We start from the raw sequence: 25,218 nt of genomic DNA, 5'->3' as shown, positions 1-25,218 counted from the left end.
GGCAGGAGCGACAGTGGACAGCGGGGAAGAGAGAGGCGGCCTGCCTGCCGGCTCCAGTTCTCTCTCTGCTTTCCTCCTCCTGGCGACTCCTTCCAAACTGATGGCGTGCGGAGGTCACCAGCAGCGCCCGCCCCATTCCCACCCTACCCGCCCTCTGCGGCCTTTGCCCGTGGCCCTTTAAATCTCGTTATTATCCGGAGATTCATTTGTGCTGGGGGGAGAGGGAGGAGAACCCTGGGAGACAGGAGGGAGGAGAGAGGGGAGGGAGGCAGGGAAAGAGGAAGAGAGCGAGCGCCTCTGGCTGCGCTCTCTTGCTATTAGAAGGGAGTGACTGAAGAGGCTGGCGAGTGAAGGCACAGAGAGAGGATGATTTAGATGCCTCTGCCTCTGCCCACAAGACCCACAACAAGGGAGAGGCTCTAGGCTGCAGCCACTCGGTGGGGTAATGGCTGGGGCTGGAGAGTCGCCTCAAAAGCTCTGAAAGCCTCCTGCGCAGCCTTAAGGGACATCCCAGAAGTTAGCATCAGTGGGACTTGGAAGCTCCGATCTCAACAAGTAAGTTGTCTTCTTTTCCTCCTCCATTTCTCACCTGGGTTCATGGGTTCTGAAAGGCAGAAGCGACACTCTGGGGGTGCCCATCACCCCATGGGAGCAAGCTGTTACAGAGAAATTGCCAGATGCAGGGAGAAGGGGCAGAGGAATAAGGAAAAGATCAGGGCTGGTCCAAAGTTCAGACAGGAAATTTGAGAGATGTCCCGCAGTAGGCAGTGGGTCACCCTGGGCCGGGGAGCCCAGCATCCAGAGTGGTGTAACCATCTTCCTCCTCAGTAGGAGACTGGGTACCTGAGGTGCCTGGAATCTCCTTCCATTGTTTTAAGAGGCTAGGGCACTGGGGTGGGGTGGGGCAACTGCCTTTGGTAATGATTCTACCTTTAGGTGGGGGCAGAGAGGGCCAGCAGCCTTAGATCCTCAGCTTAGTCTTGCTTTCCCTTTTAAGTCTTGGCATATTGGGAATGTGGCCTTATTATTTCTGCCCTGTCCTCTGCCCAGGTCACTAGGTCACATCCTGCTTGCTTCCCTCTTTCTTTTTAGACATCTTTCAAACTGTTCTGAAAGACTGACCTGGGGGTCAAGGAACCAAGGACAGGGAATGAGGAATAGGAAAAAGTCACACTGTCTTTATTCTCTTTCTCCTCAAACTGGTGTATATCCCTGGAGAGCTGCTCCAGTGACCTGCGGTTCTGTTTATCCTTTCCACAAACAGCTTCTCCTGTCCCTGGGCTTCTTAGCAGACTTAGGTCAATGCTGACTCCTCCAATTTAGTTTCCTCTCAAAGTTCCAGGGGCTACCCCAAAATTGGCAAAGTGGGGAGCCAGTCCAGCATGTATTCCAAGAGCTCTTTCAAACACCGAAAGATGATGAATGGGAACATGCCTGTTTGCCAAGTAATTTACTCTGTTTTAATCCTCTTAATGAAGCAGACATTGTTGTACTCACTCCACAGGTGAGAAATGGCAGCCAAGAGAGGCTGTATAACTTGCTTAAGGCAAACAACTTATAAAGACAGATTCTCACCTGGGTCCAACTCCAAAATGTACCTGTCTTATCACAAGTAAGCTATACATTCTAGGGCTTTCTGGTTCACAAAACACTTTCCCTTGTGAGAAAGAGGTAGTGAAAAGAAGCTGATATTTATGAAACCAAGGTGCTGACTAGGACACGTTTACATGAGTTAATCCAGACACCAGCCCTGTGAGGCAGAGCTTGGTTCTCCTGTTTTATAGATGAGCATTATCGCAGCATGCTGAGTACTAAGTGGTAGCGCTATTATTTTCTAATTCCTTGTCCACTGGCTTAGAATTCAGGGCCTTTTTATTATCATACAAAAACCCTGCAAGATGTCCCTGCCCTCCCAGATCCATGCCTTTTGCTTAGATCCCACGTAAATCCCATCAACCGTCTTCCTAGAGTCTGGCAGATGAACAGAGCAGAGGGAATGATGTGTGAGTCAGAGAGCAGAGCCATGCTTTAGGGTTTGGTAAGCAAAGATTGGTCAGCTTCACTGGGATTGTAGACTATTGAGCTAAACCAAGATATGTCGTTCTGCTTAGAAGTATAGCGTACTCAGTGAGGGTCCTGGTTTACAGGGTCCATACTTCTTGGAAGCACACCAGCAGAGCCACCATTGTAAGAGAACTTGCTGCACACTCTGCAACGCCCAGCAATCTTCCCCAGACTTACTACCTAGCTCTCCCTTAGAAAGGAGACCAAACACTCAGACAAGACTCTCCAAAAGCCGCAAGAAACTGCTGGCATTACTCACAGGCAGCATTTCTTACTTAAGGAGCATGTCTGCATTAAACAGAAATCCAGTGCTGTAGCTGGAGGAGGAGGCAGGAGCAAAGGGTGAGCAGGAGATGGGGCATGCTGTTTGTCTGGCCCAGGGCTGTCTCAAAGCTTAGCTGCCTTCTCTGCATGAAGTCAGATCTCTGTGGGATCCCCCAACGTGGGTTTCCTGAGCCTGCCAGCATATCCTAGGCAGTGCACAACACATCAGTGTGTCTTTGTCACAGTATTCTCATTGCCCCTGATGCAGGCAGCATATGCAAGATCCCCCTTGGGGCTTTCTCAAGCACTTGACTGGGCTTCTTGTCTAGGAATTAGAGAGACAGTTAAGGTGCTCTGGTCATCTATGATGAAATTAACCCCAGGTTAAGAAGGAAAAGACCAGAGTGTCCATTCTCCAATTCCCATTTTCTCTTAAATGACAGGATTCTCCATGCCTTCAGTGGGCAAAGGCACCAATGGATATACTAGGCATTTCTATACATGAAAACTGCATCTATTTTGTTTTTTTGTTTTAAGATCAGTTCAATAACCATTTGTTTGATCACCTGGCATGTGCCAGGGATAATTAAGTTTTGAAGACCTTGGAATGGGATCACTTGGGCAGGGTTATGCTTTCCATTTAGGAGAATGTTAGGGAAAGCTTGCAATTTCTGAGCCAATACTGATTGAATTTTTAGGCTGGGGTTGGAGGGATGATGGAGAGAATGCAAGGGGACTAGAATCCATTTTTAAATTACACTTTTTGCTGTGTTTGCACTGCACACCAAACCAGTCATGGAAAGCTGGCATTGTTTGTAAGAGAGGACCCAACATCAGATGACTTCTAAGGCAGTTTTTGGCCACGAGGGAGTTTTTCTATCTTTAATAAAGACAAGAATTGGGAATTCCAATACAAAGAATGGAAGGGAGGCATTAAAAATACCTGGATGTATTTTTTCAAAAAGATTGTGAAGTGGCTTTCTCTGAAATTATTTTAAAACAGAGCAGACAGCTTCACTTTCACCTTCACAAAACTAAAGGATGGAGTGGCTGGACAGCCCCCCCCCACCACCACCCACCCCGAGGCATATCTAGTTCCTCCTACCTTGACATTCAATTCAGATAAAGGAGCTATTCTAGTCAACAGAGCTCAGGATGGCAGTAACCCTTGCCAAGAGCTGTGTTTGGTTAAATATCAGAGCCAAACCTTTAACACCAGGACCCTGGAGATTCTGGCTGGGGCTTCAATGTTAAGTCCCATTGTCATTCCAGACTAGAGCAGGCTGGAGGTTAAAGGTCAGGGGTAATTTGACTTGTCAGCAGGTGGCATCAGCACTTCCTGGTCACCAGGGATCTAACCCACATGGTGGCAAGAGAGTCTAGAAACAAGAAACTCCTGGTGGAGTGGGGGGTGGGGTCAGCTCAAGGTTGTAGTCTACTCTCCTTCCTTTGATTTGGTTGTTGGAGGCGCACACACACACACACACACACACACACACACACCACTCCTCTCACATTCCAGACTCCCAATCTCAATCAGGGAGGTCCCAATGCCATTATCCTACACCACCACTTGTGATCAGAAAGAAAAAATCAAGAGGACTTCAGATGCTACCTGTGTCTTTTTCTCAAGTTCTTCCCCCTACTCTCCCCACCTTACCTTGGGCAAGATTGAGCCACTCAGTGCTCGGTACTTAAGCCTAGTGGGAAGGAGCTCAGAAGAGTCACTAGCATGAGGCACTGCCTCTACTCCAGCAAGGTGGCTATCCCCCAGGACTAGGAGAATCCACAGATGTCTAGGTCTCAGGGACCCTTACAAACAAAGGCTGCCTTATAGCACAGCAACCCTAATGGACACCTAGGTCTGAAGGCTTTTTTTTTCCAAGTTAGGTAGCCTTGGTTGCTTTGCAAAATGTCCTTTATCAGATGGACTCAAAATGTCACTCATATCCTTTTTAAAATGTGTACAGCACTTCTACACAGGCTAGACCTTGTACAGGAAACTGAGATAGAAGACTAGATCATTTGTACACTGTGTCTACCCCCAAACCCCCTTTGGGGGAAGGCAGACCTGCCCAGGAATAAATTACAGCCTGGATGGTAAGGTGCTGGGTACCACACAGGAGGCAGAGTCAGGGGGAAACAGGAAAGGTCTGCTGGTGGTGGAGTGGAGACAGGTGATCCAACAAGTGGCTTGAAAAGGCAGGGAACAGGTTAGATATGGGGTAGTGGGGAGTGAGGCTGCAAGAGCAGAGTCTGAGAATGGGAGCCTGGCATGGGCCTGGGCCTCACAGATGGTCCTGGGAAGCCTGCCCCTGCCTCAGATCTGTGGATGTCCCCAACTCCTTTCCATAAGCACTCAAACTGAGTCACATTTTATTTCCTCCCCGATCCTTGCTCTCCTGTCCCTCACTCAGTTTGCGTCTTTTCTCTCTTGTTACTCTGTCTCTTTCTCCTCTTGACCATACCTGCCCTTTAGTACTTCTTTGGCTCTGTTCCTCTTCCTACTACATTCATCCTCCCAATTTTCTTTTATTAAACATTTTTATTTTTAGATAATTGTAGATTTGCATGTGATTCAAGAAATGATACAGAGAAAACTACCATACTCTTTGCCCAGTTGCTCTCAATGGTAACAACTTGCAAAATTATACTACTACAATGTCCAAAGTAATAAATGATCTATAATAGAACAACATTTTCATCCACACAAGTATGAAAATGTTTCTCTTGTCCTATTATTGCCACATCGACTTGCCACCCACCTGCCCAACCCCTGGCAATCACTAATCTGTTCTCCATTTCTATAATTTTTGTCATCTCAAATGTTATATAAATAGCATATAACCTTTTGGAATTGGCTTTCTGCACTCAACTTAATTCCCTGAAGATTCAACAAAGTGTGTGTATGTGTCTGTGTATAGTCATGCATGCGCATGCCTGCGTGTGTTAGTCCATAGCATGAATGTATCACAGTTTATTTAACAATCTATCCATTGAAAGTCATTTGAGTTTTTCACAGATTGGGACTGTTACCAATAAAGCTTCTATAAATATTTGTCTACTAGTTTTTGTGTGAACGTAAGTGTTCATTTCTCTGGGATAAATGCCCAGAAGTGCAATTGCTGGGTCATATGGTAGTTACATGTTTAGGAGTTTTGGGGTTTTTTTTAACTGTCAAACTGTTTTTTCCACAGTGACTATACAGTTCTGAATTCCTGCCAGCAATGTACAAGTGATCCAGTTTCTCTGTATCCTTGCCAACATTTGGTGTTATTGCTATTTTTAATTTTAATTTTAATTTAATTTAATTTAATTTTTATTTTTAATGATAACTCATTGTGGTTTTAATTTGCATCTTTTAATGGCTAAGGATGATGATCCTCTTTTTGTGTGCTTGTTTGCCTTCTACATAGCCTCTTTAGCAAAATGTGTCAGGCCCATTTTCTAACTGGATTGATTTTTGTTGTTGTTTCATATGAATGTTGAGAGTTCTTTATATATTCTAGATACTATTCCTTTGTCTGATACGTAGTGTGCAAACATTTTCTCCTACTCCATAATTTGGCTTTTTATCTTCTTAACACGGTCTTTTTCAAAGCAAATGTTTTCAATTCTGATGAACTTTATCAGTTTTTCTCCAAAAGTTTTATAGTTTTCTCTTTTCCACTGAAGTCCATGATCCATTTGGGGTTAATTTTTGTATAAGTTCTGAAACTCATGTCAAGGCTTATTTTGGTTTTCCCTATGGATGTGAGATTACTCCTTTGCTATTTGTTGAAAAAGCTATCTTTCCTCCATTGAATTTCTTTTGCACTTTTGTTTGTTTTGTTGAAGGTCTATTTTGGGGCTCTCTGTTCTGTCAAATTGATCTATATGTCTGTTCTTTTGCCAGTGCCAATAATAAATCTTAAAAATTGGGTAGACTAATTCCTTCTACTTTATTCTTTTCCAAAATTATTTTATCTATGTTAATTCTTTTGTCTTTCCCTATAAGTCTTAAGGTAATTTTATCTATTTCTAAAAGAAAATATTGTGGGATTTTGCTAGGAATTGTATGAAACCTTTACCATTTTGAGTCTTCCAATCCATTTTTTAAGCTATCTTTTGATTTCTTTCTTTGTCATTTTGTAGTTGTCAGCAGTTCTTTTTTGTTCTGCCGGGAACAAACTGTGTGACCTTCAGCATCATTGAGTTTCTCAGACCTTCAGTTCACTTTCCAGAAAGTGGGTCTGATAACAACAATGACCTCAAAACCGCGTGGAAAAGATCAAATGAGGGGGCACATGGGAAGTGAGCGACAGTGCATTTTCCGTGCACGTGTTCTCTTGACTGGTCTCTTATCTACTCTTTCTTTCCTTCTCCCCAGCTCTCATTTGACACCTCCATTCACCCTCACTTCACCTTTCCTTTTGATCCTTTGCTTTTTTAGCCCTCTTTTTACCTCACCTCCATACTCTAATTCCCCTGTTCTCTTCACTTTGTGTTTTTAGTCTCACTGGCTTTTTTTTTTTTTTTCCATTCATTCTCCCAGGATATTCCCCTTTCTTGGGTTTTGGGTGGGGGGCACCCCCTTTTCCCTACTTTCTTTAGGCCAGTCAGCCTGGGTTAAATCCAGATCAACAACTTACTATCTCCAAAGCAGCCACTCCCCTTCCTCTGCTTCAGTGTCCTCGGCTGTAAAATGGGACAAATAGTAACTGCCTCACATGGTCTCTGGAGTGATTCAATGAATCAATACAGACAAAGCATTTAGAATAAAATCTGGTATATGGTGTGTTCCCAACAGGTTTCAGCTGTGATCATTGGGATTTTACCTATTATGCCCTGTTTCCTTGGTTCTTTCTCACTCACTGGTCCATCTGCCTTCTCTTCCCAGGCCTTGTTTTTGACTTGTATATAAATATATTCATATTCACATCATCTTGCTTTATTGCTCTTCTCTGCATTTCTGTCATATTCCCTAATCATTGCTGATAAATTGGCACTGGCCCAGGAAATCTGTCCCTGGGGTTGTAGAAAGGAAACAAGTGGTTTTTCATTTTGATTTAATTATTAATCCCCCTTCTTATTTAATGCAGAATACATGCAGTGTAGGGTTACAATGAAGAAATTATATCATAACTATGCTGCTTGCTTTCAAAGAGAGAGTAGCTCTAAAAAGGAAAAATACTAGACAGATACAAATGCAGGGGAAATGTAAGATGAGTTAATTTGATTTTCATGCCCTTTTACTGACAATTATCCCTCCATCCTCTGCAAAGGACATGTAGATTGTACAGGTAAGTCAGGGCTGAGTATCAAAGCAAGTGTACGTAAGGAGCCCCGAGTGGCCCATAGCAGCTCACCAGGGAGGGCAATGAGATGTTCCTCTTAAGGAAATGGGAGCCAAGCAGCTGGGAACTTCTGTCACAAGCTTACTTCCTGCTCCATAGGTGTACTCTCAATAATTAATGACTCGAAAGGTACTCACATGTGATTAAGTCTTTCAAATCTAGATTGCATACCTCAAATTAAGCTTAATATCTGTCCTTTTAAAAACTGCTGAATATATTAAGACTCACTTAGATATGCTCAAGTGGATCTTTTAAATCCCATCTTTTTGTCTCTATTTTCTTCAAAGAATTGAACTCCACAAGCAAAATTTGCCAAGCCTGCCTGCTCTCATTTCAGACAAGAACGCTGTCTTCCTTGAAAAACCCTTAAGTGAAATACCGTTTAGTCCTTCCCTCTCTCCTTGTTATCTTTTTCACAGAATCTCAGTATTGCTGCTTCTTTAGTGACAGAGCAACCCTGGGAGTAGTCCACAGCCCTTCCATTCAGGTACTTGTTCCTCCCCAGATGCCTACACAGGAAGTTTTATTGCTTTCTTAGATTTGTGGTAGGGGATCCATCGAGGATGCAATCTAATTGAGTAACCCATCTCCTCCTTGTCTGGGCTGCCCAGGTGCCTAAAACCCCAAGCTCACCTTCTGGTTTCCCGTTTGATATTAAGTGGCTCCTTTGCTGTGCAGCTAGAAGTCAGGACCACCTGTTAGGCCCATGGTTAAGTCTTTCAGTGCTTGTATTTCAAAACACTTCACAAGTGTTCCTGCATCTACAATGCCACCATCCTGAAAGCAAATTAACCAGCATTTGTGTGCCCTTGGGCAACTAAACTAAACATCTGCAAAATGGGACTGAAATTGTAGGATTGTCTTGAGCTGACTCAAGAGTTCTGAAAGAGCCCAAGAGAGATGCAAATTACCATTATTATTCCACAATGATAAATTTGAAGAATAATAATACTGGTATTATTTTATACTTCATGTCTGCTCTTAACCCATGCCAATTTGGATTAAGTGGGTCAAGTTACATTCTACTAGAAGTTGGTTGGATAGAATTTTCATGATAAAATGGAAGATGTTTCTTTACCGTTATGATCCTCATGGGTATTTTCATTTCTCATATAGAAAAAGAATCAGGATGAGGACATTGGGAGTAACATGGATCCATGGCTTAGGATGAGGCCAGGAGAGTCAAGATTGTAATTCAGAATCAAGATGACTAGATTCTGACGGACACAAAGTAGGAGAATGGAGCATGGGCCCTGGAGTCAGGGCAAGAGCAGTTCAAAGCCAGGCTCTGTTGCTTCAGAGCCATGTGGCCTTGGACAAGTTCCTTCCCTGCTCTGAATCTTAGTCTCCTTATCTGTATAATGGACACATCATACTAATAGCATCATTGTGATGATCAGGTAACATAGGTAAGGCACTAGTTCAGAGCAGCACCTGCATGTGCATGTGTGTATGTGCACACACACACACACACACACACACACTCACTCACTGACATACTTCCAGAGCTAATTTGCAAAGAAAAACAAGAAGTCAGTACAACCTATTGCAGGAGATAAATTAAGCACATATTTAAAACAAGCAAAAAGAATGCAAAGGGCATGGGGAACATAGCACAGATAGGTTAGGTGCTTCTAAAAGACCCACCCTGGTCAAAGGACTCTGAATCAAAATGAGGCAGAGCTGCATGACTCTGGCAGTAATCTCAGAACCACATCCTGATCCCCTCCTCCTTGACTTTGTTCTCAACAGTAATCCCACCAGTGCTGAGGGACCGAGATTTAAGAACTCCCCTCTGAAGGCAGGGACAGCCCAGGATGCAGGCCAGAGGGATACCCTGAGCAGGGGAGGATGTGAGTCTGTGACAGCTCCCCAGAGACAGGAAAGTCTGAACAAGGCTGATGCAGTTCAGACTTTTCTGTCTGAACTGCCTCATCCCCCTGAGAAGTCCTTGCTGCCTTACCAGCAGCTCCCTTTTACAGAGGCCTTAGCAGTTCTGCAATTGGAGAACACTGTGCAGAGACAGCTCTGTGGTGATGAAGTGTTCTATCTAACACCACCTATTCTGAGATCCACATTGTCCCTGGCTCCACATTCCACTGACGGCCCCTTGACCTGCTCCTGGCACAGACACAGGAGACTTATCCACTTTAGCAGTGGAAGAACTTAGAAGAAACTCCTTCTTGGGCCTTCTGCTTGGGGCACAGCTAAAAGGACAATGCATTCCTGAAGCCCTTCTGAGCCCATGGGAGCAAGGAACATCCTGGGCATAAATATCAGCATCTGGGATCTAACTCCACTCATGTGACAGATCTGCGCAGTCCTGTTGTGCCACAATTCCCAAACAACTGATTATCAGCATCAGTGCCATCTGAGTCAGAAACCAGCTCTGGACTAATGGGACACAATAAGGAGTGGGGACTGTGGTGGACTGAAGTCATCTGCTCCACCCTCCTGTCCTTAGAGCTCTCCTCTGAGATTATTTATAGCATTGTCAGAAATCTCTTCTCATCGAAAGCCATTTCTTCCTTTAGTGACATAGAGGACTACCACCATTACCTAACATGCTGTTCTCTGTTTTGCAAGTGGTGCCAGTTAGGAAGGAGAAGGCAGCCAGGCAGGAGATGCACTTTAAGAACAGGGACTGTCCTAGCAGCCGTCTGCATGGTGGAAGGGGCTGAAGAAGTGGACAACAGACAGGTCTAGTTAGGATCATGGGAATCAGACTGGTGGGAATGGAGGAGGCAAACCCTTGACCCCCTCTTTGCTATGACATGCATCCCAGAGTGAACTCTCCTCTCCCCCCACCCCCACCCTCAGCCTCTTGCCTTTCTTTGTCCTGGAGATTGACAGGCAGCATTTATGGCAGACCCAATAGTCCAAAGAGGAAAGCTTTGAAGAGAATTTATTGGCACTATCACAGCTCTTAGCACTATGCTGAGCATAACTCAAAGTACAATCCAAGGTGTCCCTAGGAAGAAAAGGTCTCTCTCTGACTCAGTAGCCCAGAAACATAAATTGGCAGCTGTGAATCTAATTCACAGATGCCTTTTCTTTGACTTGCATAATATTTCTAAAGTTGTAAAATTTGTTATTGGGGGGGCGGGTAATTTCATGTTCAAATGTTTTCATTTCTAGATTTTCTGGAAAAAGAAAGTGAAGGATCTTGCAGTATCAACTCCACATTCTGGCACGGCAATAATTAGCTAGAGCCAAGGAGAGATTGCCCTCTTTTTTACTGCATGTGTGCTCAGTTCACCACAGTCCCCCACTCCTTATTATGACCCATTAGCCCAGAGCTAGTTTTGGGTGCATTAACCATGTATTTGTATCATTACTTTCCTAGACTAAAGAGAATTAATATTTTAAATATTTATCAAAAATGTGATAATGAGATGTAAGAAGTTGCATCTGAATAAAAAGAGAAAAAAAGCCTATTATCTCTATATGACCAATAATCAAATATAATGTGTCCATATTGAAAGATCCCATCCAGCAGCCACATTCACTGACTTCTATAGGAGGCAGAGTCCTACACCGATGCAAAGGTTCTGGTTACTATGGAATGTCCAGTCCCATGAGCTGAGAAATTCAGGAAAAACTGCATATTTTCCCTTGCTCCTGGCAGAAGCAGACCCATCCTGGATAAGGGAAAATCCAGACCTTAAGAGTGAAATCGGTGGCTGCTAGCTAGTGGTCTTTTCCTTGTAGGGAGTCCACTGTCTGAGCAGACATTTCTAAGAGAGAAGGGGATGCTCCTAGTCATTCTACCAGAATAGCCAATGCTTCCTGGGCCATGTGGATACCCGTGTCCTTGGAGCAATTACGGATATAACAGCAAGACTGTTGTAGTTTGAAAAGCCCAGGATCACTGTCAGATGAGCAGGGGGCAATCTAGAGGAGAGCCAGAGGGTGGAGGGAGAACAGAGACCCAGCAGAGAGGCACAGCCATGCCACTGGCAGCCTCTGCATAGCAGGTATGCACAGACAAAATACATTGCTTTCCTGGCACAGTTCAGACATCTGTTGGTCTGGCTACATTCTGGGCCTGACCCTCATGGAGGCTTAGAGCAACCTGGTGAAACCCAAGAGCTGCAAAAAAGCAACCAGTCCTGAGAAACTTGTCCTACCCCTCCATAGTTCTGTGCCTGTAAGCATACCACCAATCGCTGTGCTTTTGTGAACTGTACAATGAGGCTACAATTTTGACAGATGTATTCAAGTATTAAATGATACAATGCATTAAAAAAAAAAACTAGTACAGAGATGGTACATAATGGACATTCAAAATCTAAGGTATTTTTCCTATTTGTTCTCATACCAGAAAGCTTTCCTACCTCACCCAGTTTCCTAGAACCTCTGTACCACAGTTTTCCTGAACCTTCTTCACCATCCCTGCCAAACCAAATTAAAAAACTGCACCTCAGTTTTCTCTATCACTGTCTATGGGCTGATCTGTTGGCCTGTTTGCTCACCACCAACCTATAAGCTCCTTCAGGGCAGAGAAGATAACTGTGATCCTCAATGTCTTTGCCTCTTAGAGTCACCTGTGGCCAGGGCTGATTGCAAGTGCACCTAGGGTGCAGCCTTGCTGCTCAATGCAGACTGAGAACCAGCAGTGTCAACATCACTGGGAGCTCCTTAGATAAAATGCAAATTTGGGGAACCCAGATCAAATGATTCAAAATCTGCATTTCAATAAGATCCTCTGGTGGATGGAAAGCACAGGAAAGCCCTTGAAGTGAGGTTCTACCCACTTCTACCCTGAGGGCCCATCATAATGCTAGTATTCAGTGGGGGTTGCTGACTGGGTGGATATGAAGAAGACTTTTGTCAGTTTCTCCTGAAATTTCTCCTGGGCATTCACACCTACTACCTCTTATGCTATGACCCAGATTAATTTGGGTTCAATACCCAGGAATTCAAGAATGGATCTTCTGCACCTAAGCTGATAGAATCAATAACTGCACAATGTTGAAGTTTTTAAACAAAACACCTGATTTTTTTTAAAAGATTTATTACTCCTGGGCTCTGTGCCATTAAACCTCAGAGTGCACCAAAAAGAATTTTGTTTTGTTTTAAGGCTGGTAATTTTGAAAAGCCAGGAAACCAGTACTGGCCTCCTGGGAGGAGCCAACCTTTTAGTGTGGTTAGGACACAGATTCAGAGAGGCTGTATTGGGCTAACCCTTTTTTGAGGATGAGGGACCCGAATCAGGGATCTGGGTCTTGTCTGCTCTCTCCCTGGCTAGGGTTCCTGGGCCAGCAGGCTAGTTCCTGGGGGACAGTGCCTCTGTCTCCACTCTCAGTGGGCTCCTTCTGGCCTCTCTCAGCTGCTATTTCTGCATCTGTTTGTAGGAGGCTGAGGGCCCCTGTGGCTTGTCTCCCATGTGGCGTCTGAACTAACGTGGCTGCCAGGGTACTCAAGAGCATAACAAAGGCAAGATTCAGTTTCTAACCCATAAGGGCATTCATTGTCTGGGGCCTGCTGCTGGGGGTTTCACGGAAAGCCTACTGTGTCACATTCCCTGAGGCCGGGCTGGCGGAAGCTCAGGGGTCCCGGGTCGCAGTCTGGGTCAGGCCGGATCTCTGCTGCACTCTGGACCTGCCGGTGTGGGGGCGAAGCTGAGGGCTCCCCCATCTGCGCTGAGCTCAGGGCTTCCCCGCCACGTCTGGGGCTTCCGAGTCCCCAAGCTCGCGGTCTGGCAGCTGCTTCCCTCCGCCTCTCCCCAGGCAGGAGGCGGGGGTTGGGGGCGCGCGCTGGAGACCCAGGAAGTGAAAAGCTGGCAGCTGCGGGCCAGGGACAAGGGCTCCCAAAGCAAACCCTCCGGAACCGGGAGGCAGCACAGGCTCTGTCTAGTTACGAAGAAGCCAAAAGGAACAGTTCTTAGAAGGCGCAGCTTCATGGGGCAGCAGACCAGGGGGTTACCACCTAGAATCCTACAGAAACTGGAGAGATCCCAGACCTCTGCAAGCAGGCTGGACCCAAGTCCAGTCACTAAGGACTACACACTGGCAGTGAACCCTAGGCAAGATTTCTAAGCTCCTAGCTTCCCTTTTTGTAAAATGAAGATAAAATCACACTTGCAGAGTTAATGAAATGAAGCTTATGGGAGCCTGCTGCTGACACTTCCCCAGCCCTGGGGAATGGTTGGTTCTCCTGCCCTGAATTGCTTGAAGCACTCCAGTCCTTCTCCAACTCTCCTAATCCTGCCCCACCCCTGGGGTACTCAAATTGGCTCAATCCCTTGTATAAAAGTATTCAATACTTGCACACACCCTACTGCATTCTCCTGTATACCTTAAATCTGTCCATTCTAGGCATCTCTAGATTACTTGTGATTCCTAATACAATGTAAATACTATGGGGAGAGTTACTTTAGGGAAAACTGCAAGAAAAAATAGTTCTTACACATTCAATAAAAACACTTTTTTCCCCCAAATATTTCCCATCTGTGGTTGATTGTGGATGAGGAGCTCACAGATACAGAGATCCCACTGCAGCTACTAAGAGAGAGCTCCTATAAGCCACACACAGTTCATGCACTTTTCCTTTAATCTTCCCAGCAACGTTCTTTGATTGGTACTATTCTCATCCTCATTTTGCAGATGAAATAACTGAGACTTAGAGAAATAACTTTCTCCAAAGTGCCTCAGCTTAAGGTAGAACAGGAACCTGGGCAATCTGGTGCCAGAGTCTGGTTTCTTAAACGTGTGAAACTTAAGAAAATCATCAGTATTCCTTTCTATACTCTATTTCTATTTTGGCTGTAGTGGATGACCACAGACTTAATGGCTTCGAACAACATGTGTTTATTAGTTCACAGTTCTGTCAGAAGTCCATTTTATGACTGTTCTCTGCCCAGTTCTCACAAGGCCAAAGTCAAAGTGGCTGGTGGTGTCCATGTTCTCATCTGGAACCCAGGGTCCTCTTCCAAGCTCCGGTGGTTGTCAGAATTCAATTCTTCACAATTATAGGACTGCTGCCCTGCTGGCTGTTGCCTGGGGGCTGTCTCAGCACCTAGAAGTCATCACATTTCCTGCCATGTGGTCCCCGCCATCTTTAAAGCAAATGAGCAATCTCCCTCTCATCTAACTCCTCTAGTGATTAATTTCCTGCTTCAGGAAAAGTCCAGTCCCTTCTAAGGGCTTATATGATTAGCTTGACCCACATGGCCTTCCGTTATTCAAGGTGACTCTAATTGTGGGTAATGAGGGTCCCAACCCCAAGTCCCCAGATTATTCAGGGAGTGTATACTGTGGCGCAGGAATCATGCAGCCATCTTAGAATTCTGCCACTTATACATGCTCTGTGCAGTATATACTCAATTTATAGCAGCTTTAATCCTCCCTGCTAACCTTGAGAGTTCTTGAGGCAACTGGGCCAGCCTATTCACCAACCAATTTGGAGCATTTTTGTATTTTAACAACCAATACAGCCATATAGATTCATAGAGGGTAGAATTCAAACATAACAACGTGGAACTAATATATCCTCCTCCATTACTCTTCCTCCAGCCTGACCGTAAGCCTTAAATCTCAGAGAAGGAAGTTGTCAACCCAGAGAGAGAGGAGGAAATCCATGGAGATATTTGTGGCTCCCATTTTCACAGATAGGGAAATTAAGTCTGAGACAAGACTCCCAGCTCAGTGCTTTCTCCAGGAAGCCCTGCAGAGCCCTGAGTATGCTCCTAACAAACCTCTGTGGCTGTGCTCTTGGCGTTCTAGGCCACCCTATGATACAGAGCTTTCTGCACTGTGGTGGGTGTTTGTAGAATTCCTTCCATTTAAGTGGATATCAGATTCACTCATGCATCATCTAAAATACAACTCCCTTTGATTTGACCTCTTTTGAGTCTCTCCACTCATGCTTTATATCAAAGGGATTAAACATCTTTGCTGAACTTGAAGCTCTGTCTTTCCCAGGGGTTTTCATCCTGTCTCGGCAAAGCTTTCCATCTGTGGGCACAGGGGAGGCCAGAAGATGAAGAGCAGTAATGGGCTTGATGAGGTGTAATAGGATTGGCTGAAGTCAGTGCTTTGTCTTGCATTCTGCAGAAAGCAGCCGGGCTACTCAGCTGCCCTCAGCCAAGTCCATGACTTTTCTTTCTGCTTCTCTCTCTACACACGGTTCTGCACAAACCCTAGGTTCAAAGAGGCAGTACTAGAGTATAAACTCCAGGAGGGATGGGTCTGCATTTACCCTCTTCATTGCTTTATGGCCAGTTCTAAGCACAGGACTACTATACATAGTTCCTCAACGCTTGCTGAATGGGTGCATAATTAATAGAATGGATCTTGAAAACCTTATTAAGGAAGTCCATCTCTATTGCTCCTGAGAATCTGTGATGGGCAAACAGCAATGCAGAACAGGAGTTCTAGAATGGCAAGTTACTCACCATTAAAATAGTAGAGGCTCCATGCCAATCAGCTTAAAGTCTACCCTGCAAATCACCACTAGGGCATTAGATGCTTAACTTAAATATTCCTGACCTTATTTTTAAAATGGAGTTAATGGAACTTTGCATTACATTTAAACTCAATGCAAATTCAATGGCAGAAATGTATTCTGGAAAATGCATCATTAGGTGATTTCATTGTTGTGGAAACATCATGGAGCATATTTACACAAATTAAGATGCCTACAATGTCATTAGGCTGTATGATCTGTGGGACCACCACTTTATATGCATTAATAAGATCAAAGTGTCATTATGCAGTGCATGACTAAATGTACATTTATACTTATATTTTTGTCTGTATCATATATTCTTGCCACAGTTCCCTGCAATGGCTCCCAGGGTTGGAGAGCAAAGAACGTTATTCAAGTTTTTGAGCAAAGAAATTGAGACAAAGAAAGTTAGGATTATTTTTCTATGGACCACAGAATAAGTTTGTTGGACATTGAGCTGGAATGTAGATCTCACCCTGGGTCAAGTCAGGAATAACTTATGATTCCAATGCATACGGAGAAGGTATACTGATCTTAAATCAGAAGTAAGCCTCCTTTTTCTGTCTGCCAGACATGAAAAGTTTTCAGACGTGGGCTGAGGTGTCCTAGAAAACATCTTTCTGTTTCTAGTACAGCATGCAAGAACGTATGAGAATATGTTTAAAAATAAAGAAGGAAACAGTGCAGAAAATCAGCAAAAAGCTGTTTTCCCCCAAGAGCTGAGGGCAGGAGAATATGCTTTCCCAAGTGTCCTGGCCCATGATTCACTCTTGTGGCATTATGCCTGCCCCACCCAACAGCAGCGGCTGGGGTAGTCTACAGCAACACTCCTATCAGAACCCTGTCTGGATTTCAGGAGCTAGAGATTCCAGGAGCATATGGAGTTAACAGTGTATCTCACCATCTCTGGGCATCTCTGATCAAGTTTTCAGTACAAGACCCATACCTACAGCTAGAGCAAAATCCTGCTTGGGATTCTGCAAAGAAGCTCCAAGCATTTCCCTCTGTGTTTCATTTATCTTTCTAACTGCCATGTGAGGGAGCAGGTGGCTCTGTGCAGAATGGCCGATGGATGTCTAAGATAAACAGCCCTTTGAATGACTCTCCAATATGATATTTTTTGAGGTTACCTTGAAATTGCTGCAATCACCCAGGCAACAAAGGAAGAGGTCTGTCAGGGTCATCTGACCTCCCAGGGTGTGTGAAATTGCCTTGGTTGGTCAATAAGTCAGTTGGCTCAGTGGCTTATAGACCATACATGCATAAGGTTCTTTCAGAGCACAGTTCTGTCCAGCCAAACCCCTGGAATAGTCTGAAAAGTGGTGGAGTTCCCACACGGGTCTGCCCCCAAACCATTTCAAGATAGGGCTGGTTGGGATTTCAAAGAAGTAAACACTAAACCTCAGGGTTATCAGTCCAATGCATCTCTTAGGGGAATTTATAGAGGAATGTATAGCGAGAAAAGGAATATTCTATCTAAGGATATCCTCAGCATAGGTCAGGGTATGAAATCTAATGGGCTTTTAAGGAATTTGGCTCAAGGCTAAGGGTAGTTTCTGCATGTTTAGTAATATGTTAGAATTTTTGGTATTTCAAGCAACAACCTTAACAGTTCATCAAGAGTGCCTGGGAATGTTCAAGGCTTGGGTTTAAGTCTGCAAGAGAAAAAAAAAATGTGACTTGTCAGGTCACAGAGGGGTCAAGGCACATTGTAGTTCTCAATCAGGACAAAGAAAGAAATTAGGGAGAACTGGCAAGTCCTACACCTGGAAGGAGTATACCTGTGAAACCCAGGAAAACGGTTATAATGATGAAGAAGTGTTAAATTATAGTACTGTCTACGGTGACTTTCCAAGGATCAGTGCTTGCAGAACTTTCTGGAGGGAGAATTCATCAGTTGAGGTCTAAGCCATAGAACACTGAGGGCTGTGGTTAAGTCCTTGGGCTATAGCCAGATAAACCTAGATCCAAAACCTGACTTGGCCACATGCTACGCAAGCTTCATTTTCTTCTTCTAAAAAATGAACAGATAATAACTATTTATCTAATAACTTTATGGTAGGATTACATGAGCTAACGGATATAAATTTCTTAGTGCAATGCCTAGCTCATGATGCTCAGAAATTTAAACTCTTCTTATTAATTGCAGAGATATTCACAGTCTTGCCTAATTTCATCAGAGTCTTAAGCATTTTAAATGGGTTTGAGCAGAATACCAGAAAAATAGTCAATTGGATATTGCAGGTGTCTGATGTCTCTTTGAAGTATGGCACATCCTCCAACAAACAGTCCTTTTGAAACCTTGGCGTGTGAATATTCTGTCTCAACTTTATAGGGAATAAATGGATCACCTTTTTAAAGAGTATATCTCCACAGCAATTTTTAAAATTTGTTCTTTTTAGATATCTCCACAGCAATTCATCATTTTAGGAAGTGCTCAGACAGTCACAGACTCCGTAGTAGTAGGAGTGACCACTTGACAAACAGACAACACTGCCTTTTCCTCTCTGTTTGTAGCTAAAATCTCCTCGATGAAAGGAAGGGAGACAATGAGGTCTAAAGGAAAGAACACAGACTTTGGGCTAGGTAAATAGCATCCCAAATATTGGCTTTACCACTTTCTTATTTGGTGGCTTGGGTGTCACCCACCCTTAATGGGACTTTGCATTCTTATTTTTCTTATTTAGTCAACAATTGTATTCACTACCTTCCTTTGTGTAGATGGTACATGCCAAGCTATCCTCTAGGTGCTTGCAAAATGTAAGGGAACAAAGTGAACTCAAAATTATGCCCCTTTGGAGCTTTCATGCTATTGGAGGGAGAGAGGCTCTTAGGAATCAACATGATGACAGGGTTGGGGCATGGAGTTCAGCAGTAGAGCACTTGTCTAGCATGTGTGAGACCCTGGATTCAATCCCCAGCAAAGAAAGAAAGAAAGAAAGAAAGAAAGAAAGAAAGAGAAATCACTGTGATATATAAGCACACAGTATATAATGTTCATTACAACCTCTAACTCCAGAAAGTTCTTGTGGTAATGAGTGACAATCCATATATCTTGCAAGGAATATAGGAGGCATTTAAATATATTGTTGCAGTCATTATTTGTAAAATTGCTCCCAGATTTATTTAAATCCTTTAAATACTTTGCTTACCGTGGACACCTAGGCACTGTTTGTTTATTCATTCCACAAACTCCTGAGCATCTAATGTATGCTAGAATCTGTAATAAGCCCCAGAGAGGCAAAGGAATCCTATAAGAATAAGTGGTCCCTGCCCTTGAGAATTTTACAGTTTCAGCTACTGTTCGTTAGAGAGAGGCCCATGAGAGCCCCCAGGTGGGAGTCCCTCCAGTCTTGTGTCTGGGAATCAGCACAGTCCACTTCACTTATGATGTCTTTGTTAACTCCACATAACCCAGTTATGGCTGGTGACTCTAGGAATGCTATGAACCAGGACATGGAGATTGGAGTCACCCCCTGGGACCCCAAGAAGATTCCCAAACAGGCCCGTGATTATATCCCCATTGCCACAGACCGCACCCGTTTGCTGGCAGAAGGCAAGAAGCCCCGGCAGCGCTACATGGAGAAGAGCGGCAAGTGCAATGTGCACCACGGCAACGTCCAGGAAACCTACCGGTACCTGAGCGACCTCTTTACCACCCTGGTGGACCTCAAATGGCGCTTCAATCTGCTCGTCTTCACCATGGTCTACACCATCACATGGTTGTTCTTTGGTTTCATCTGGTGGCTCATTGCTTATATCCGGGGTGATCTGGACCATGTAGGCGACCAGGAGTGGATCCCTTGCGTTGAAAACCTCAGTGGTTTTGTATCTGCTTTCCTGTTCTCCATTGAGACTGAAACAACCATCGGGTACGGCTTCCGAGTCATCACAGAGAAGTGTCCAGAGGGGATCATACTCCTCCTGGTGCAGGCCATCCTGGGCTCCATCGTCAATGCCTTCATGGTGGGCTGCATGTTTGTCAAGATCAGCCAGCCAAAGAAGAGAGCTGAGACCCTCATGTTTTCTAACAACGCGGTCATCTCCATGCGGGATGAGAAGCTGTGCCTCATGTTCCGAGTGGGGGACCTCCGCAACTCCCACATTGTCGAGGCCTCCATCCGCGCCAAGCTCATCAAGTCACGCCAGACCAAAGAGGGGGAGTTCATCCCCCTGAACCAAACTGACATCAACGTGGGCTTCGACACGGGCGATGACCGTCTCTTCCTGGTGTCTCCACTCATCATCTCACATGAGATCAATGAGAAGAGCCCTTTCTGGGAGATGTCTCGGGCTCAGCTGGATCAGGAAGAGTTTGAAGTCGTGGTCATTCTAGAAGGGATGGTGGAAGCAACAGGTAAGACATTTCTTCCTCCTTGGCCACATGATCCTCTTACCTCCTCTGGAGCTTAGACCACTGTGACTCCAGAAGATGCAAGTGTGTACGTGAGAATCCTGAGCTTGCACAATCAGTATGTCCAGCTCCTAATGACCTGAGGGGCATTGGTACTCAAGATGGAATACTAACAATAGCTGGCATTGATCAATCCTTCCCAACTTCCAGGCATGATTCTAGACTCTGAACAAATATTATATTATTCGGTGCCCTCCCACACTCCTGTTAGATAGTTTTCATTAAGGTACAGGTATAGAAACAGAGGCACAGACACAGCAAGCACTACCAAGTCATAGAGCCAGGACACACCTCAAGCCAGAGGACCCCAGAACTGGCAGTTGTTTCCAGCAAGCAAAAGTGATATTGACTGGGAGTGGTGATATTGACTGGGAGTGACACAAAGGCAAGCTGGGTTTTCTAGAGTGCCTTTTCATGCCTTACCATGAGTACATACTGTTGTAAGGGCAAATGAGGCAAGGCATCGAAGTTAGCAGGAAACAGTTTAATTTGGCTGCAGCTAGGTTCAGAGGGCACAGCTTTTGCTGTAATCAATCAATCCCTGAACCCTGAGTTCAGGTAGTTTCAGAGTTTTATACCCAGCATGCAAGGGGACGGGCTCAGAAGTTCACAGTCTGAAGAAGTTCACATAAAAACGGCTTTTTCTTTCACTGTTTTGGGCAAGTTAACCCTTCAAGGACAACACTTGAGAAGAGGAGAGCTTCTTTTCCCCTTTTTATCCTCCCCCTGCCAGCTGTTACCATGGAGCCCAGTTGGTAACTTATCTAAAAAATGTAGACATCTCTGTGAAGCCCAGATCAAGGCCAGAGGCCTTGTTTGCACATTTCTACAAACTACTATACTGGATACGTTTGTGAAAAACTAGTAAGGAGGTGTCCAGCACCTGGAGTGTTGGTATCTTTTCAGCTAGTGGCCAAGTAAAACAGGGCAACACAAAAATAGGAAGTTTATCTACATTGAACTCTTTTGCAGATACTCTTTTGCTGACAGTCCTAAAATCATCCATGGGAAAGATTTCTGGAGAAGCCCAGTTAAGATTTTTCTGTGGAGAAAGGGGGTGTCACTTCAATACTGTGAGTCACATCACCAGGAGAGGATAGTATGCAGCATTTCCTAAGCTGAAGCAGATTCACTTTTCTTTAGAGATACTTATGCCCCAGACCTGGGGGAGCCCCTCTCTGAATCAATGCCTCGCAGCTTTCCTCCAGGAGGTTGGTTCTGTGGACCCCAAAGCATGCGGGGCTCCTTCCATGCAGAACACAGCACATCTATGCTGAGGCATCAACATTCACATAGGTCCAAGAAGATGCCCTCTATGGCCAGCTTGGCATCCCCTGCTTGGCTACCAACTCTCAGAGCTGACAGCGGAGAGCCTCCATCTTCCTTAGCCATGCAGGTATGGTAGATCTCTTAGAGGTGGCTCCAGAGAGCCCAATGTCTAAGGGAGCCCGAGCTCTGGCTAAGAACCACAGACCCCAGTCCTCCCCATACTAGGGACCAGAATTCCCACGGAGGGGAGCCCCCAGAAAAATCCTGCACCTTGCTTCTTATTTCCATTCTTCCTTTCATTTTTCTTCCTTTTTTCCACCAACTAGACTGAGCAGCAGCCCAGATTCTAATGATGACATAGAAAATTCTTTCATGCTCAAAATGATCACATGGGATTTTCCCCTACCCCAATTCTTATAAACAATAGTGTAGGGCTAACTTCCACCCCATTTTACAGATGTGGTTGCTTAAGCTTAAAAGGATCATGCAGACAATAAATGTTCCTGCTTAGGCATTTCACTTATAAATCTAGAGTTTTTTCTACCACACCACACTGGTCTCCTAAAATGTTCAGGGCCTGTCACAAGGGAAGCTGAATGCTGGGTGGGGGACTCAAACAGGGCCTCCCTAAGCTTTCCATTTCCAGGCAGGAGGGTGCTAACAGGCCCTAGGGACTGGAGCCAAAGGGGGCTTTTTGGCTATCTGCTGGGGGTCAGAACCTGGCCAGGCAGCATATTGTGACAGCCACAGAAGCCCCTGCCTGGAGCAGAGATGCAGAGAGCTGCCTCCTGCAGAGCTAGGGGTTTGCAGGTCACACTGCCTTTGGTGATAGGGTCAGGATCAGAACACAGGCTTGGTTTCTGGGGCAAGAGCTCCTCTCCAAAGTCACAAAAGAGGGACCAGGTGAGAGGCCTTGGAGAAGACAAGAAAGCCATGTTTACCAGTATCTGCAGCTGCATTTACCACTGTATCAGGGAGGGCACAAGGGCCACTGTCAGCAGAGCGGGTGCAGGCCCTGCCCAGCTGCCTCCTCCCCTCACATTGCCCTCAAAACCATTGGCCCACATTGACTTGCCCTAACCCCTTGACCTTCTCCTATAATCTGGGTTACCCTTGCTCTATTGGGACTGTAGGGGAGACTCAGGGAGCTCAGAAAAGGGGACCCTCACACTCATTTCTGTTCTGATCTGAAGACAACTCGAATGGTTTGCTACACTCATGGAGCCAAGCATGGGCATGATTCAGGCCTAGGTTTGGGTAGCTCAGCTCTGCCATAGCCCACTTGTGTGAGTTTGGAAAGTTGTTTGACTTGTCAACAAAATGAGGACAATTAATCTCACTGGATCCTTGGGGGATTAAATGACTACATGGAGCACCACAGGTAAAGCACAGTGCCAGACACTGAGGGTCATTTTAAATACATTGAAAGGTGACAGAACCTCATAATCTGGGGGACACAGGCAGCATCTCTAACTTCAGGGCAGCCAATGCCACATCCCTAGAGGAGAGACAGGAGGGGGGCAGGAAAAGCCCAAGGGGCCTGTTCCATGAGCTACTGTGGAGGTCTTGTCACACTGTCATCCCTAAGGCCCTGCAACATCTAGCCTGGGACTAGGCTAGTCAGTGCCCAGTTGGGCATCTACACCTCGGCTGAAACCAAGTTGTGGGCAATAAGAAATGTGGACTGAATGAAGAGACCTGGCCCAGGCTGCCCCCATTGAGGGCAGAGAGTAGGCTAAAACCTAGCCATATATGGGGGCTCCCTGGGGGATCCAGGCAGAGTACATTTGGGTGGGATGAAGCCTTTGGCCCTGGGTCTGGTTTGCATGACACCCTCATAGTGAAGGCCCAAGGTGGGGAACTGGAGAAGGCTTCTCCTTCAGTGCCCAAAGAGCACAAGCTAGTGCCTTCCTGGGCCAGAAGATGGAAATGAAAGCTGCTTTCCTGTGCCCCTAAGCATAGAGACTTGTCATCCATAAACAAAGCTGCCCTCCCTCTCTGGAGAGAAAGCAACACCTAAAAATAACAGAGGCATGGCAAGGGCTGCATAGAAGGGGAGCAGGGGCATTGGAGCATCCTCAGATCAAGAAGCCAAGCCCTGTGTGCATGTGTGTGTCTCTCTGCTTCCTGTGTGTGTATGTGTGCTCATGTGTGTCTGTGTGTAGTGTGCTCGTGTGTGTGTGTGTGTGTGCACATGCGGTTGTGCCTGTGTGCATGAGTGTGTAGGCTTCTATTCACATGTGTCTATGTGAAGTAATCTCCATATGTTCTTAATGTCTGTCAGTTTCTCTGTGTTCCTTCATTCTGGATTTATCTTTGTTCAGTTCTTTTTTCTGCCTCTTTTCCTGTTTCAATCTTCTAGACCTGAATGCTGTTATCAGAAGCCATGTTGTTGCCTCCAGTTATACAAAAAAATTATTCAGTCTTGTGTCTGGGAATGTGCTCCAGAGTTTTGCATGTTTATTTCTAATGTTTTGTCCCCACCATATCTTGATTTCCTCCAGGACAAGGACTATGTCTTATTGAGATTGACACCTCTATATGTTTAGCATAAAGCAGATGTGTAAGAAATGCTTGCTGGATGATTGGATGGACGGAGATGAATGAATTGGGTGGACTGATGGATCGTTGGCTCAATAAGTCATTGCATCTTAATATGTATGCCTTCTCTTTCCCCAGGCATGACTTGCCAAGCACGAAGCTCCTACATGGATACAGAGGTGCTCTGGGGCCATCGATTCACACCAGTCCTCACTCTGGAAAAGGGCTTCTATGAGGTGGACTACAACACCTTCCATGACACCTATGAGACCAACACACCCAGCTGCTGTGCCAAAGAACTGGCAGAAATGAAACGGGAAGGCCGGCTCCACCAGTACCTCCCTAGCCCTCCCCTAGTGGGGGGCCATGCTGAGACAGGGGAGGATGTAGAGGCTGAGCAGGAAGAAGAGGACAAGCCTGTTGGGCTGAGTGTGTCCCAGGAGACCAGGGGCTCAGTGTGAGGGCTGTACTCTCCCCACAGTCTCCCCTCACCAGCATCCATGAGCACAGATGCTTCAGAGCTCTGGAGGGCAGATAGAGAGGACTGGCTGAGTGTGCTGTAGGGAAGCTTAGCTGTCAAGGCTCTGGGGGAGGGAACAGTGTTTCCAGCTCTCACATCTCCCCACTCAAGGCCTCCCTGAGTGAGTGGCCTCCTGCCTAGGCCCCATGAACAGTGATGCTTCTTCTCTCATTGCTTCTGTCTATACCAAGTGCCAAGCCAAAATGGCTTTCCCCACAGTGAAAGTTACAGAATGGCATCTGTCCTCTCTCTGCCTGCAGGTCTCAGGGCACTTCCCTCCTTGGGTTTCACAGCCCCTTTCAGGGGCTGATATCAAGAGAGGGTTGTCAACCCTGGGGTTTGTTGTAGTTTCAGGAAGG

The 25,218-nt window shown here is 45.4% G+C and overlaps 1 protein-coding gene across 1 annotated transcript; it reads left to right on the top strand.

Moving 5' to 3' along the window:
• Window positions 1–475: 475 nt before the first annotated feature.
• On the top strand, window positions 476–24,865 carry Kcnj5 (potassium inwardly rectifying channel subfamily J member 5). The gene is made up of 3 exons (XM_076843565.2): window positions 476–555; window positions 19,534–20,472; window positions 24,478–24,865. Exons 2-3 carry the CDS (start codon window positions 19,536–19,538, stop codon window positions 24,798–24,800), a joined length of 1,260 nt encoding a protein of 419 aa, XP_076699680.2. The 5' UTR covers window positions 476–555; window positions 19,534–19,535; the 3' UTR covers window positions 24,801–24,865.
• The last annotated feature ends 353 nt before the right edge of the window (window positions 24,866–25,218 follow it).

The sequence above is a fragment of the Callospermophilus lateralis genome, chromosome 2 (genome assembly GCF_048772815.1).
Source record: "Callospermophilus lateralis isolate mCalLat2 chromosome 2, mCalLat2.hap1, whole genome shotgun sequence".
Taxonomy (NCBI): Eukaryota; Metazoa; Chordata; class Mammalia; order Rodentia; family Sciuridae; genus Callospermophilus; species Callospermophilus lateralis.
The sequence above is the reverse complement of the archived record's forward strand: the minus strand, read 5'-3'. Positions and strand labels throughout refer to the sequence as shown.

Coding starts and splice junctions, on each gene's coding strand:
- Kcnj5 (XM_076843565.2), top strand. CDS start 19,536: ATGGCTGGTGACTCTAGGAATGCTATGAACCAGGACATGGAGATTGGA. Junction 20,473..24,477: donor AGGGATGGTGGAAGCAACAG/GTAAGACATTTC, acceptor CTCTTTCCCCAG/GCATGACTTGCCAAGCACGA.